Below are 16,166 nucleotides of genomic sequence, written 5' to 3'. Positions count from 1 at the left end.
CTCGAGAACGGCTGGGCTGATTGAGCTGATTTTAGTTTTAAAATGTTTGTCGTAGTCCAGGGTAGGTCTAAAGTGAGCAAATAAGGAAAAAAAATTGCGAGTAAGATTCCCGGGACGGGAGTGATTAGACAAAAACCAATTTACGGAATGCCGCAGAACCACAAAAGTAAAGTACTAGGACAGCATAATTCACCTTAGTAAAGTATACCAATAACGAAATTTCGATGCAACTGCTCACCATGTACCAGGGTAGCATAACTTATATGAGTATACCAATACCAAGTGTAGGTAGACGCTACTGCTCACCATGTACCAGAGCGGCAAAAAATACACCGGGCGCGGGTAATACCGCGGGGAACGGCTAGTAAAGAATAAAACAATAGGACTACCTCAACTTAAACCTTACTACTCATTATGTGTAAGTACTTCCTTCGCCTACGAATGTATTTTTTCACCCCGAACATTCAAATGAATGTATGTTCAATGAAAGTACTTTCAAATAAAAGCCTCAGGTAACATATGGTTGTATTCATCAATGGATTTAAAATTTATTTTATTTTAAAAGGCTTTTGTTAATTTTACTTACGTATTTTTATGAATGAACGGGTTTCCAGATGGCTATAAATTCACTCTTTGTAAAAAGTTTATTTTTAATTATGGAAACTTTTGTAATGTTGACATTACATTTTTAGCATTTAAGGATTTATCTACGGACAGAAAAGTAAACATTAAAAGTATTTTGCTGGCTTGTATCATAACAACCATCAGGAGAAAGATCAAATCATGGACGTACTGATTAAATCCATTAAAAGAAACATTAGCAACAATACTTCTCACGATCAATTTCCTTCAAACACGAAAATCACCGTATCCAAACAAACCAATCGAAGCGCAAACCATAACCAAAATCTACCCAAAATCTTTGACCCCTCACTAAATCTCAAACACTGCAGCCACAAACTAAATCACTTAACAGTTAACAACTATTGTTACACAAACCGAACTTTGTAAAGGACAAATCTTAACTATGGACAAAATTCACGCACAAATAAGCACAAACTACAGCCTTATTCCACTTCGCAGCAGTATAATCCGATGTTCTCCGGCTGTAGTTAGTTCGAACCGCCGGTAACCAGTGCAAACCGGTACACGCCGGTTGGCCGGTTTGTCGCTATTGAAATTTGCCGATAGGCAAAGCTGTTTGAAATATTCATTGTTAAACAAGACGCAAGCTTCACAGTATTGATTTGCAAATGGACTCGGAATTTATGATTTCGGTTACAGATTTTGGCTTGCATTGATATTTGACAACGCGACTTTGTTACCGAAATGTCGGACAGTGTGGACGTGTGTTACATTTCTGTATTGTGTTTTGGTTATTTATTTGTTTGTGCTGCTGTTTCAGCGAGGCTCGTGGGTAAGTATCAGGAACTAGGGGTCTAATAAGAGGAGGTTTTTAGTTGCTGCGACCAACAATGCTTTTGTCCTCTAGAGAATCCTAGATAATCTTTAGTGTCTAACAGGATCCCAAAATTCTTGCTTCCCACTAATAAACGCTTTAAAATCTCTTCAAAATCAAAGTCAATTCCAATTATTTATTGCATGTACGCCATACCAAGCAATTATCTTATCTTATCTTCCGACTGCAATTTATTTACGAAAAACACTTCCAAATATGAATTTGATTCACAAAATCAACAGCGTAGGAAGGAATATTCAAAAGTTCAACACTATAAAACTAGTACTCAACCTCGGGCGAGCTACACAACTTCATACAAGCTTTATAAGGTTTAGCTGGGTAAGGGCTGGGCTACACTTGCTAGGAGTATGAAGAAAGGAGCGCAGTTTACTGTCTCTGGTCTGTATTAAAGTTTATTTATGTATTACAGGTAGTAAGTAGTAGCTAATGTTATTTATTATGCAAGGCGTAAAAATGGTAAATAAAAACGGGCATATTTTTTTGACCAGTAAACAATTTCTCTCACATTTTGAGGTCAAAAAGATGGGAACAGGGATACTTTGTATATCATGGGGAAAACAGAAGACAAGCCTTGATATCTGATGATAATAAGCCTGTAGCTTACATAATTACAAGTGAATTAGGAAAATTATCAATCGCGATCAAAACAATACAGTTTATTTTTTACATGGATGATGACTATAGGTCCTCTATTTTATACGCTACTACCATTACAAACGCAAACTATGTATTTTTGTTGCCTAGCAGTAATATAGTTTTCAAATTATACCAAAATTAGGTTACTTTTTATCTATATATTTCTGAAAATCTAGCTAACTAACATAATTCACTTTTCTCCTACACTTGATTTTAACGCATCACTTTCTCCCAATCCCCTCGCTGCACCGCGTCTGTGGCCCAACCTTAACAAATAATTCAAGCCCCGAAGCTTGGATATTGGCTGTTTTCGCTCCAATACCGTCAGGTCACCTGAGGTCACAGTTTCGTTGCAAGAAGTCAAAAACACGCCACTGAATCGGTGCGCTCCAGTTGCAGCTGTTTTTGAGTTTATGTTTGATGTAACTGCAGTGGGATAACAACGTTTTTGAAGAGATTGGAGTTTATGGTTAAATAAGTACTTAATTAAATATAAAACGACTTTTCTTTTGGTGGGATCTCATCAAATGACCCCTCCCGCTGTGGGTGCAGCGTGAGGAAGTGTCAGACTCTTAGGGCCTTACTACAAAAACTTTAAACCCTGTTTTACGCTTGTCTAATAAAATTTTGGCTGCAAAATGAACCATATGTCAACGTCATAATTTGACATTTTTTTAGACAAGGCATAAACTGACGTTTAAAAGTTTTTGTGGTAAGACGGTTACTGACTAAAACCCATCATGTTCCTTCGCAGGCCTTTTATGTACCAGGGCCTCGGTAACTCACGCGAACAATTTCGCAGCCCGGCCGAGGTATGGAATGACTGACTGGTTGAATTCAAATATTCGTTTAAATAGTCAATTAATATGTATCATTGTTTTACGTGTATAACATACCAGATGCAAAAATTGTCTTCAAACAAATGTAAGATTTCAAATACATGTATGAAGAAACTGCTCGTAATCCATATTTTATTTACAAGTAAAAATCGACAAACAAACCCCAAATTCGAATAAATTGTTCAAACCCTTTAAATAACTGCTTAATATTTTATAACAAAAATGGATCTAGGTATACGCAACTCCCTTTTGTCCAAAAATATTTGTTCAAAAATATTTTTGAAAATATTTCCGAGCATCCTTTAACAAATTCCGGAACTGCAGCGGAAAATAATAAAACCTTGTTACAGACTCAAATCACGTATTTTCGAACGAACGTTTAACAGACTGGCTTGAATAAAAAAACCTAACCACTTCACAAACCCCAACTATTTCCTGAATTGGAAAAAAAAACTATATTTAACTTTTCGATTCTGTAATTGGAAGTCCAACTTTTCAATATCACTTCTCAAGTTTCTGTGTCAATCGTTCAGTTTATTTCAGTTACTCAATCCGCAAGACGAATTAGGTCAGACTCAACCTAAATGTTAGCCTGTCCTAAGTTGTCGCTCGAATTTATGTCCTTTTTACTTAGTTCTGTCTATACTTTAGAATGTTTCTACATTTACAGCGTCGTATTCGCATTAGCAAGTTCGGAGTTCTTTCGCTTTTTCTTTGTGTAAATTGTGTCTTAAATCTTCATGGAGCTCAATGTAACCAAGCAGTATAAACTTAGTTCTAGATTACAAAAGAGATTAAAAAAACTTAGAACTAATAACTCACCTGAGTTATACTCCAGTAGCGGTCCAGCGATATGAGGCACAGGTTCATGATAGATGCCGTACACAACAGCACATCCATCGCCGAATGTATCTCACACCACCAGAACCCAAAGATCCAGTACCCCATCAGCTCATTCGCCAACGAGAACGGCATTATCACCAGCCCCAAGAAGAAGTCTGACACCGCCAAAGAAGCTATGAACCAATTTTGTATGTTCTTCAAGGCTTTCTCCGTCACTATAGCGATTATCACCAGCATATTGCCCACTACTACCATTATCATTAACACTGTCACAACCACTGAGGCTATTATTATATGCGCCGGCGAGTACCCGCTCGGGTACCAAGTCTTTAGAACTAGGTTTACCGTCGTGTCGTTCGACAGAGTCGTGTTCGCGTCGGAACCATTCGTCATTTGCAGAGCAAAGAACTCCTCTTGGCTCATGTACGTCGGAACCAAGAATGTGGAATTCGGACCGACTGTTGTGTTAAAATGTGTTGACATAGTAGTCCTGGCCATCAAAGTCGTGTTCGGCACCATCGTGGTCACTCTCCAATCCGGATTTGTAAAATTCATCTAACTAACTTTATTGTTTAGACAGATTGAAAGTTTGGCCCCGTAGAAATAACTGTATAATTGATTTACTTTTAAAAAAACGTATTGCCTATAGGAACGGAAGTGTTGACTATTATTTTCTCTTTTTATACAAATTACTAAATACCCGTTTTGCCCGAACGTTGAGAATAGAGCACGAACACAATATTTACAATTAAACTCGAAGGCCTTATCTAGTATTGCTTGAAACTACGGAAAGGACACTGATTGACAAATTAAATTAAGTAGCAAATGAAGATTACGGTATGTCGCGTACACACAAAAAAGCGATTTAACACTAAAAGCTTGTTTTTAACAAAAAAACGTTATTTTTATTTGATGGTGTCGCCGGGTTGTGTCATCGTCCGACTTTGTACTTTCGTCTGTCCCAAAACCGATGTGTTTTGGCGAACATTTTCTTGGGTATGTGGTTCATGGTGGCATTGATTACATGTTGGTCATGGCAGTCGCGTGACGGTCGAATGGGCACTCATTAGCGCAAGTGCATTGTAATCAGATGTCGGCCGATGATTATCTTGATTACAGGGGACGTCTTGTGCCTGCAACAATGATAATGTTATTGATGAGATGTGAGAAATGGCCTTGTGTGACGTGGAAACGCCTTGTTATTGCGAGGTACGTTTACGTGTCATTTGTGACAAACAATTCAATGGAAAGAGCAACAGGAACTGTGTCGGATGTTAACATCTTAATTACTTTATCCGTATACATTTTTTTCTAATTAATCTAGGAAATATGTCTTAAAGAAATTCAGCTGTAGTCAGTCGTTTTACAAGATACCTAATCAATATGAGATATTTTTTGACTGTATGTCAAATAAATAAAAAAAACCTAAGTTTCCCTCGGGTTACATAATTCCGTAATTATGTTAATAGCTTCCATAGTAAACACAAAGACAGACAAACATAAGTGCTGTTTACATTAATACCAATTTGTAAGTTTGTGTTTTCGTTTAATTGATTGATATCCAGAACTTGTTGGGCGCGTGCCCAATAAGTTTCCTTGTTCTTCCATAATCATGTATTTTGTTACTTTTATTTTAATTGCTTTTTGTTTATTGAAAGACGGTTTGTTCGAGTTTTGTTTGTTGTAACCATTTTCGTTATTTGAAGAGCATACTGCATACTTTTAGTCGACCGATAGTTTTAGTGGACTCATAAATCAGTATGAAGATGAATGGTACTACGCATATTACAAAGATCAAGTTTTTAGCTGTAACGCACCGACTAAAAACCTTTGATTGAATTGACGATTGTTTAATTTTACTAAAAAAAACACTATGGCCAACTGTCTCTCTACTTATTTACTCTTAAATATACCCGAACATTGATCGATGATAATTGTATAACAACCTTACCTAAACTTAAATTCAAAAGTACACTCAGCAACTGTAATATAAAAATCTTGTACACTGAAAAACAGTTGGTAAAAAACTTTCCAATATAAAATAAATTGACCAGAAGCTGCCGTGGACTTTACCATAGCGTAGGTCAAGTGAGCAACTGTACTTTGCTCTTATTTCTCAACGAACTCTTCACAAAAATACTCCTCTTTTATATAAATACAAACTCGGGAGGGTAGGATTTTTTTCCTCCATTTTTTTAACAGAGACAAAGAAATTTCTTCCTCATTAGTAGCAGCTTACACGATACTTCCAATGTTTAATTACTACAGTTTTTTGCGTTTCCATTCCGATTGAAATCTTTAAGCAGGATTTTTCATAAGTAATGTCGTGATTTCGCAAAAAAATTGCGCCTTTTTTATTATTTATTATTAAAAGTCTTTTTATAGAAAAAACTTAATTACCCTTTGTGCGCTAAATAAAAAATGTTAAAGACAATATTGCTTAACGAAAAATAAAGTAACAAACAGGACGTTGTCGTTAAAATTTTCGCGACGAAAATTAAATTGAATATCAAAATTAAAAATCTGGATTGAGCTGGATTGGACCGGCTCGTGACAATGAATTATTTATGATGTCTTTCTGTTGGTTTTTGGTAGAATATTTACTAAATGCATCGGTTTATCAATATGTTGAGAGCCCCAATTTACTTTGGGCTACTTTTTATTTTTGTCCTAATTGGGGTCCGACTTTTGTTAATAAAGACTTACAAAGGCCAATAAATAAACTATTTAAACCTTTTCATATTAAACGCATTACTTCAATATAACACAGAGCCCAAATTGATGATTTTCCATTTCAGGGAAAAAAAAAATTTTTACCATTTTTTTTTTAATGTCGATACTTCTACCAATTTTATCGATAAACACTGAATCGATACTCCCCCAGGACTACTCAACCCGTCGACTGCAGCTGCAGGTGCAAGCTAGTCAGTCGACTCGATTAATTAGTCAACAGACCACTGAACACTTTACAAGTTTTACTTGTCCATTTGACGCTGATTTTTTTTACAGGGACTCTTTTTACTACCATCGTCATTTACGGGTTAATAGGCTTGCCAGGTTCCCGGCTTGGCTTCTTTTTTATTTATTTGTAGAGTAGTGAACTGAAAAAGTGTATTTTTCTGTTGTAAAAATAGTTTTTGATTTGAATAGCGCATTTTGTACGTTTGAAATGAAATATTACTTTATGGAAAGGATTTAAGATAGATAAAGTTGTTATGTGAAAAATACTTCAAAATTCTATATTTTTCAAAACATCATAATTAAAAAATTTTCAAGTATCTCATAAAATAATTCGTTTTATAAATTAATTTCTATGTTTCATGAGATTTACTATCAAATATTTTTTATAGAGACCCATGCAACATTTCCGAAAAAGTGCACACGAATTTAAAAACCGTACATAAACAAGTCGCTAACAAAACACCATAACAAAAACAAAAAACAACCCGAAGGAAGATAACCCAGTTATTTCGCAAAACAACTTTCTAGATGAGTACCGACGCAAATAACTTTGTCAGCCGTATTAAATATTTACAAGCAGGGAAACCAGACTTAATGCATATGTGACACGCACTTGTTTACATTTCCACAGCTAGTAGTCAAAGAGCCAGCGAACGCCAGACCTACTTTATTTTATAAAGGTTGAAACTTTGTGTGTGCATTTATCTATCTACCATACAGAGGGTATATAGGCTTTGGAAAAAAAAAACTTTACAAATATCTTTTTTTTTTGACAGTCGTATCATCTACATAGTTTTAAACAAAGTGAAAACCGATTTTTATGCGGTTTTTAGGGTTCCGTAGCCAAAATGGCAAAAACGGAACCCTTATAGTTTCGTCATGTCCGTCTGTCCGTCTGTCCGTCTGTCCGTCTGTCACAGCCGATTTACTCGGAAACTATAAGTACTACAGTGATGAAATTTGATGGGAATATGTGTTGTATGAACCGCTACAAAAATATGACACTAAATAGTAAAAAAAAGAATTGGGGGTGGGGCCCCCCATACATGTAACTGAGGGATGAAATTTTTTTTTTCGATGTACATACCCGTGTGGGGTATCAATGGAAAGGTCTTTTAAAATGATATAAAGTTTTCTAAAAAACATTTTTCTTAAAGTGAACGGTTTTTGAGATATCAGCTCTCAAAGTCGTAAAAAGTATGTCCCCCCCCTCTATTTTTATAACTACGGGGTATAAAATTCTAAAAAAAATAGAGGTGATGCATGCTAATTAACTCTTTCAACGATTTTTGGTTTGATCAAAGTATCTCTTATAGTTTTTGAGATAGGTTGATTTAACTGTAATTTACGGAACCCTTCGTGCACGAGTCCGACTCGCACTTGGCCGGTTTTTTTTATTAGATAGAGCGATCAAAGAGAAAGGTTTATATGTATAATAATATTAATAACAAACATTAAATAGTGGGGAAATAATAATAATGGCGTCCACGGCCGATTTCGGCCACGGCGGCTGTTCTCATGTAAGGAGACCAGCCAGCTGCGCAGGACATATTATAGTGCACAAGCATTTGCGCAGACACAAGTGCACTCACTATTCCTTCACTGTCATAGCCCAATGGGACGGCAATCCGACACGACCGGAGAGAGATCAGGCGTAGGACCGATTTGTTTGCTCTCCGATGCACGGGAAATCGTTCTATGTATCGTTCATACCCACTGTAAGCTAGATGCACACACAAAGTTTCAGCCGTTATGAAATAACGTAGGTCTGGCGGTCGCTGGCTCTTTAACTATAGGGTTAATCCTTTAGAATAAAACGTTAACGTGCGCGTTTGCGTAAGTTGAGGTAAACAGAATGTAGACTTGGTTTTATTGTGATGTTGAGTTACTGTGGTTGTCGTGACTGTTTGAGGGTTAAGTATGGGATAGAAATAGAGCTACTATAGTTCGGCCATTCAGAGAATGCGTTCCTGACACGTCGCGATTGAACTGACGACGTAATAACATTCATTGATTATTGATATAATAATGTTGTTTTAATGCTCCTCAATTGTTAAAACGGTAAACAACCAGCAAAAATATTTTTATCGTAACTGCAACGCCATTGCAAAGTTACGTCGTCAGTTCAATCGCGACGTGTCAGGAACGCATTCTCTGAATGGCCGAACTATAGGTACCACACTATGTATGTTTTCTAAGTGTGACACGAGATGCAGACTAAACTATGGGCCGTTAGTCGGTTGACAGTTTATTTTGAACAATACATGCACTCGGCTAAAAGCCGTACCTACCTACAGTTTTCCTCGATACACGATTTTGCAAATCGGGCCAGAAATTCCCTAGTTTAACGCAACTAACCAAACGAACTAACATTATTATATTGATTTCTAACACTTAAGTGAATATACTCTTACGGGATTAAATAATATTAATATAACCGCGATAAATCCGTAAAAGTAGTTTTATTTAAATAACATTATTATATTAAAATGTAATAAATACATTGGAATAAAGTAATTTCAAAGTCCGCTCTTATTTCTGAAGTCTAAAACTCAGCAGCATTGCAGATTAAAAGAGTTATACTTTATACCGAGCGTTTAAACCTAATGATAGAACAAATACAGCAGTTAACTGAATTAGTCGGCAGTTTGTTGGTTCATTAATTAATGAGTTGACCGACTAGTGGTGGTGCAGTTTGCTGATTGAATAGTGATGCACCTGTGTGGACTATATCGGTTTTTTGTCGATAGTTTTGTGTCATACTTTTTTATAACATGGAAAACTAAAAAAAAAGAGTTTTTTTTTTTAAACTATACTGTCACTTAAATTGCTCAGATATAATTTTTAATTTACATAATAATACTAGCCCATTTCCCGTGGTTTCACCAGCTTCCCATGGGTAATTTTACCCCTGCTACCGGGATATAATATTCATAGCCTATGTTACTCGGAAAGAGTGTAGTTTTCCAAAAGTGAAAGGTTCAGTAGTTTCGGAGCCTTTATAGATTCTTAATAGAACTCAACACACATGATAATAATGTTATTTATCAATCTTGTACCTAATCTTAAAATGTTGGTAACTAAATATACTTATGAAACATAAACCCTTCTACAATATTAACTAAATTTTCCAATACATTATTGTAATTGGCTGATATAGTTAGCTTATTTTACGAAGCGTCTTCGATAATGCGCCAAAGTGGATGTTAATATGATTTGTACGTCAATTACAATGTTTTGGGTATATTGAAATAATTAATGGCTATGGTACCGTAGGAAAAGGTATTATGTGTAGCTATTAATAGGATTTTAAATAAGGGCAACACTGATATAAATATTTATGTCTAAAATAAGACAAGTATTGAAAAGGTAATTTTATCTTATTCACCAATTCCCTAAAACTTCTGTAACAATAACTCTTAATATTTTGAAAATAACTGTCATTGAACATCCTTGGCAGTCGTTACGGGTAGTCAGAAGCCAGTAAGTCTGACACCAGTCTAACCAAGGGGTATCGGGTTGCCCGGGCAACTGGGTTGAGGAGGTCAGATAGGCAGTCGCTTCTTGTAAAGCACTGCTACGCAGCTGAATCCGGTTAGACTGGAAGCCGATCCCAACATAGTTTGGGAAAAGGCTCGGAGGATGATTTTGAAAATAACTAGAACATTAATTTAGTAGTTTCTGGGTCTGTTACGTACATATATGTATGCAGACGTGGCTAAGTACTTCACTTGTAAACATGTAGTGATTCATTCAGTGCAACTGAAATAGTTTGAAACTGAAAATAGACTAACCTATTTACGATTACGCGTTGTCACGTTGTTGTACATAACAATGACATATTTATTTAATTGTTTGTTTGAAGCCATAAATATATTTCTGGAAAACCATTCAGAAAACTATGACACAAGTTCTAAAATACTTTTAAATAATGAAACTTGCACAACTGCAAATTATGTGAACTATTTTACACATTGTGACTTCTAAAACAAAATACCTAACATCTCATGTTTTCAAAACCATTTTACTAAATGTAAAACCAAAAACTTCTATAAAAAGTAAACAATCCCTATGAATAAAAAGCAAACGAAATAAACCAATACCATTAGAAAAATATTCATACACGTAAAATATCATTGCACTTAGCTTTACAAACGTGGTGCAGAAAAACCAACAAAAATATATTTATTCTAATCCATTTATCTGTTACATTGAAACGAGTATACAAATTCTCTCCGTCAGCTATTTGATATTATAAAATTCTGCAACATTGTAATGTCAACTCTGTCTTCGAACGAATACTAATAAAACGTTGGAATTACAAACTCGATATCGATAAAATTGCTACCAATCCCAGCATTACTGTCGTTTTGTTGTAAAATACGTCTTTTATTGAAGTGTCCATTTTACAAAGTACAGTTTAGGATTTTGATTAAATTTTCTTATAATTACTCAATATCCTTATATTTAGCAGATATTTCGTGAGGAAAAGTATAGTATGAAAATAATATCTTCAATAAATAATGTATTTCGGATCATATTTTGTTATTAATTACACGATTAGGTTATAAAGTAAGCCTTACATGATACTAATTGGATAATAAATTATTTATTTACGTGCTATTCCCAAGAGGTATCTCCTTTTCTTACAAATAATATTAAGAAACACGCTTAGAAAAATGACGATAAAATACCTGTGTTGCTATTAAATACCTGTGATCTATAATTGGTTTTATCGATAAAAGTGGCACAACACTAATTACAAATTGACGATGATTGACGCCACGCCATTACGTCAACGTAATAGCTAAAGGATTATGTGAAAAGAAAACAATTACGTTTTTTTGCGCGAAGTCACGAGTGTTGCCAGCTTTTTATGAAGATAGAATCATTTCAAAGAAGTGTTTTGAAGGAAATAAAGTAGCGTTGTGATGTTGCAAGAGTAATTCGATAATTAGTATGTATTTTTGGAAAGTATATCAATATTTACGAATACGCTTGAGTAATTAGTAATTGCTAACATACTAACTTAGATTTTGTACGTTTTTAAGACCAAATATCAAATAGGACCGTTGAAGAATAAAATGACAATTCCGATTCAACATCTTTACCCACGAAAATCCATCATTTTATAAACTCAAAACCACCTTTTCAATCCCGCACCAATTATACAGAAATATTCTCTCTCTAGCCATAATATGTTATCTGGTAATCTAATAGGTGCGATATAACGAAGAGCTTGCCATAACGTTCACAAAGAAATTATGTCCGACGCTTCGTACACATGGTCAATGCTTTTATGCTAAATAGGAAGATATTTTAATTGGTTTTGCTGTTTGCAGCAGTATTTTTAAATAGAAAAGTTAATACAGATGAGATTGGAAAGGTTAAGAGTATTGGTACACTGCAAACTTTTAGTTGTAGTTAGGTATGATAATTTGATCGGGCTCATAAATTAGTATGGAGATGAATGTTAGTGGGGGTATACTAAAAATGAACTGGATTCATAATAACCTTTGAGCTCACTAGAGGGCCAACTATCGACCTACACGACAGTTGGCCCTCTAGTGAGCTCAAAGTGTCTACCTACCTATAGAGTTTAGTCTAAACGGTGCGTAGCTCTTAACCTGACTAACCTCTAGCTAGTGAGTTTTTATTTCTTATGCATTTAATTTAAAAATGTACATTTTTCTCATTTGTCACTGGCAACACAGGTCGCGTGACAACCCCCTGAATGCTCAGTAAACAACAACATTAAATACTGCAGTTAAAACCATAATAATGCGATTAAACTCAATTATATTACGCGTTAAATGATGGGAAATAATTTGCTCTGACACAGAAGACGATAACTGACTCATAAAGATGTCTTTGTGTATCTGATACCGGTCATAAAATGCCTGATTGATGGCTTTCTTACCGACTTCAAATACATGAAGTTCTTCAATTTGGTTTGAAAATTTTCGGAACTTAATTCCGATATGGGGCAATTTTGTTATGTAATTTCGATGGATATATGCGTTTTAAAAGCGTCTTACGTCTCTGTCACATCCTTTTTGGACGCAATTATGACTTATACATGAATATTTTCATGTTTTTCTTTTATATGCAAAGGCTGGCCAATCTGTAAGGGAGACCATAAGGTAGACTCATAAGGTAGACAAGCTGGTGTGTTGACGATGATAATATGTATCTTTAATCTGTATTATTAATGAAGTTTCTGTGAGATCATAGAAAAAACTTCTATCATTATTTGGTAGGTAGGTATATTTTAAGTCTAACCAAGGGGTATCGGGTTGCCCAGGTAATTGGGTTGAGGAGGTCAGATAGGCAGTCGCTTCTCGTAAAGCACTGGTACTCAGCTGAATCCGGTTAGACTGGAAGCCGATCCCAACATGGTTGGGAAAAAGGCTCGGAGGATGGTGAGGTTTATTTCAAGTAACGATTTATTTTAAAATGATTAGCTGCTTTCAATATTGCATTACCCATTATTAAAAGGACGGCCTGCTAACAGAATTCTAGACTTGTTTTTTACTTTTCAGTTTTTATGAAAGATTCAGATTTTGTTTTTTCAATTTCGTTTTTTAAGCTCAGTTAGCACGTGGCAATATTTCATCTAGTTTTGACAGATGGTAACGAAGTGGATACAGCTCAAGGACGTGGAACTACTGGGAAAATACTTTTCGCAATTTGTAAATAAAATATGACGTCAGTTCTTGAGGATTTATTTTTAAGGTAATAGAAATATAGGTGGTTGCAAAATGCACATTATTGTTTTAGGTTTTTCATCAAAGCGCAGATAAGTCGAAATTATTAGTGTGTAAAATACAGAAAAAAAACAAGCTATATGACTTTCCATCCCTTCTCTTTCACTTATAAAATAGGGGTACTTTCAATTTGTTCTGTAAGTAACGAGTTTGAAGAAAATTCATATATCCTCAATGATGTAAGCACTTCCTATGTAGGTATCTACAAGAGAAACCGTGGCCAAAACATACGACATCAAACCGAGCCATCATTAGCTGAGAAAAAATAACCGGATATAAAAAAACTAAATTAGCATAAAAACTTAAACTATTGCGAAAGTTTTTAAAAAGACACACCCAATACATGCACAGGATCAGATTTCACTTCACCAATTAAGCAAAAACAAGGAAAAAAACCTCGTTTATTTGACACAATATCAATATGAGTTTTGCCTATCACTAGACAGATACATCCAATCAACAAGGCTGAACGAAACAAAGCCGCTCCCTCGACCGGACAAAACGCCAATCGGAGCACCAAAAAAAAAAACAAACAAAACAAAAATCCATAAAATTAATTAGTCGACAACAGTCGAAAACATCGACAAAAAAAATACAGCATGTCCCACCACTAATCGCTCCAGAGTCCGCTTTAATTGATACCGGAGCACTTTTTGTTCGTATAGTGATGTCACGGTAGTAAGGAAGTTGTCAATTATCGATAGCGCTTGCCTGTCGGAGTTGTCGATAGATTTTTCCGTGTACTAAGTGCTTTTGTATTATTAAGAGAGTAAGTGGAATTGAATTGGAAAATGTATGAGTTTTTGCGTGTTTTTGCACGGTTGCTGTAACTGGTTGTTTGGTTTAGAATCGATTTTACTACTAATTCTATTCTTCATGGTGTTAAACTTAAAGAAGAAAATTAGGTCAAAGCATTGAAGTACAAAATATTAAAAACATCACACAATAATGAAAAAGTTAGCGTTTATTATTTAACTGAAAATCATCTTGACAAAATAAATCTAAACCTACCTTTTATCAATTAAATATGTTTATTTAAGAAAAATATACACTATAAACTACATATAATTAACATAAATAATACCCACCTATATCTTAAAGTTTCTTACATTTCCTAAACATGACCTACAAAAGCCTTACTTAACACACGCTTACACCATCTTCCGAGCTACCTACCTACATAACTTAGTACATAATACATCATGTCCATTTTTAAGTTGGCGTTAAGTAAGAAAGTTTTAAGTGCTGCTAAGACATAATGGGCAAGGAGCCAGCGACAGATTATTGCTCCTAACTTAATCATTTACTTGAATAACATGGTGCCAACCAGACGGTCTATGATTCTGCAGATTGGGGAACAATTTAAGAGTTCAGCTCTCCGACTATTAATTTAGAATTGGCAGCCAATTGGAAATGTGTTTTTATTGATGAGTAAGTTGTTTTAATGTGGTAGGTAAGTATTAAATGTGGATTTCGTTATTTCAAAGGATTTTTAGTCTAACTCAAATTATACTTCGGCCGTTCAGAGAATGCGTTCCTGACACCTATCAGTTAGTCACGACTAGTGATGGGCACAACATAACACTGAGTTCGTTACCGTTCCTTCAAAATGAACCGCCGCATTATTTTAAGATTATTTTCGTTTTAAATTGGCGGAATCATTTGTTTTATATTTTAGTTATTTAAGTGGAAACCAAAAAAAGGTAATATTCATATAATAAAATTGTTTTATTTATTCTTTGTTACAAGTACATTGAATTGAATGTGCGAACAGAATATTAATCAGACTCCGATTTGCTTGAGGAGGTGGTGTCTTCATCATCATCTTCGCCTACATGTATAATTATATTATTATCAATAACAGAATCAATCCTGATATCTCGGTCTAACAAAAGCCGGGTAATCAAATAAAAAAAGATCGAAAACACTTGAAAAACGTGGTCTATGCGCACGAAACGACAACGGACGACTGTTTTAGCGTCACAAAATGGCGGCCCATAACGCCATTTGGGGTTACCATTTTTAATCTAAGTATAAAAATGCGGTTTGGTCATAGTTTTATTTTTATATTTCATAAACGTTATAATTAAGTCTTATAGTCCATTATTTTCCAATTCTTAAAAAGAAAATCAAAACGTATTATTTTATATTATAACTGTATAAGAACAGATTACGATACTTGCCTGTTATTTTTAGCACAGCACTACAAAATATAAACCGCTGACATAACCTTGTAATAGCGCAGTATAGATTTAGAAAAATATTGTTTACCAAGTTATTTGACACTCAGTTTGGCACAAAATTATAACATTCATTGATTATTGATATAATAATGTTGTTTTAATGCTCCTCAATTGTTAAAACGGTAAACAACCAGCAAAAATATTTTTATCGTAACTGCAACGCCATTGCAAAGTTACGTCGTCAGTTCAATCGCGACGTGTCAGGAACGCATTCTCTGAATGGCCGAACTATAATAACGAGTATTAGTCCGACAAGCCGAGGATTAAAAAATCCTTATACCATTTTAGTTATGCGACATCCGTCACAGATCAAAGTTCCCTTAACAGAGTCAAAACCTTACCGTTGCGAAGACCGGACTAACCAATTCTTTAAAAACTAGCTAAAATTAGCTCACCC

At 34.9% G+C, this 16,166-nt stretch overlaps 1 protein-coding gene across 1 annotated transcript in view; it reads right to left on the bottom strand.

Annotated features, from left to right (window-relative positions):
* LOC124642083 (alpha-2Db adrenergic receptor) overlaps positions 1–16,166 on the bottom strand; it is a 453,255-nt gene that overhangs the window by 361,524 nt on the left and 75,565 nt on the right. The window contains exon 2 of the mRNA XM_047180386.1: positions 3,778–4,931. Coding sequence (XP_047036342.1) covers positions 3,778–4,353 — 576 coding nt within the window. The 5' untranslated portion in view covers positions 4,354–4,931. The remainder of the gene's footprint in view (positions 1–3,777; positions 4,932–16,166) is intronic.

Source organism: Helicoverpa zea, chromosome 23 (genome assembly GCF_022581195.2).
Source record: "Helicoverpa zea isolate HzStark_Cry1AcR chromosome 23, ilHelZeax1.1, whole genome shotgun sequence".
In the NCBI taxonomy this organism is placed as follows: Eukaryota; Metazoa; Arthropoda; class Insecta; order Lepidoptera; family Noctuidae; genus Helicoverpa; species Helicoverpa zea.
The sequence above is the reverse complement of the archived record's forward strand: the minus strand, read 5'-3'. Positions and strand labels throughout refer to the sequence as shown.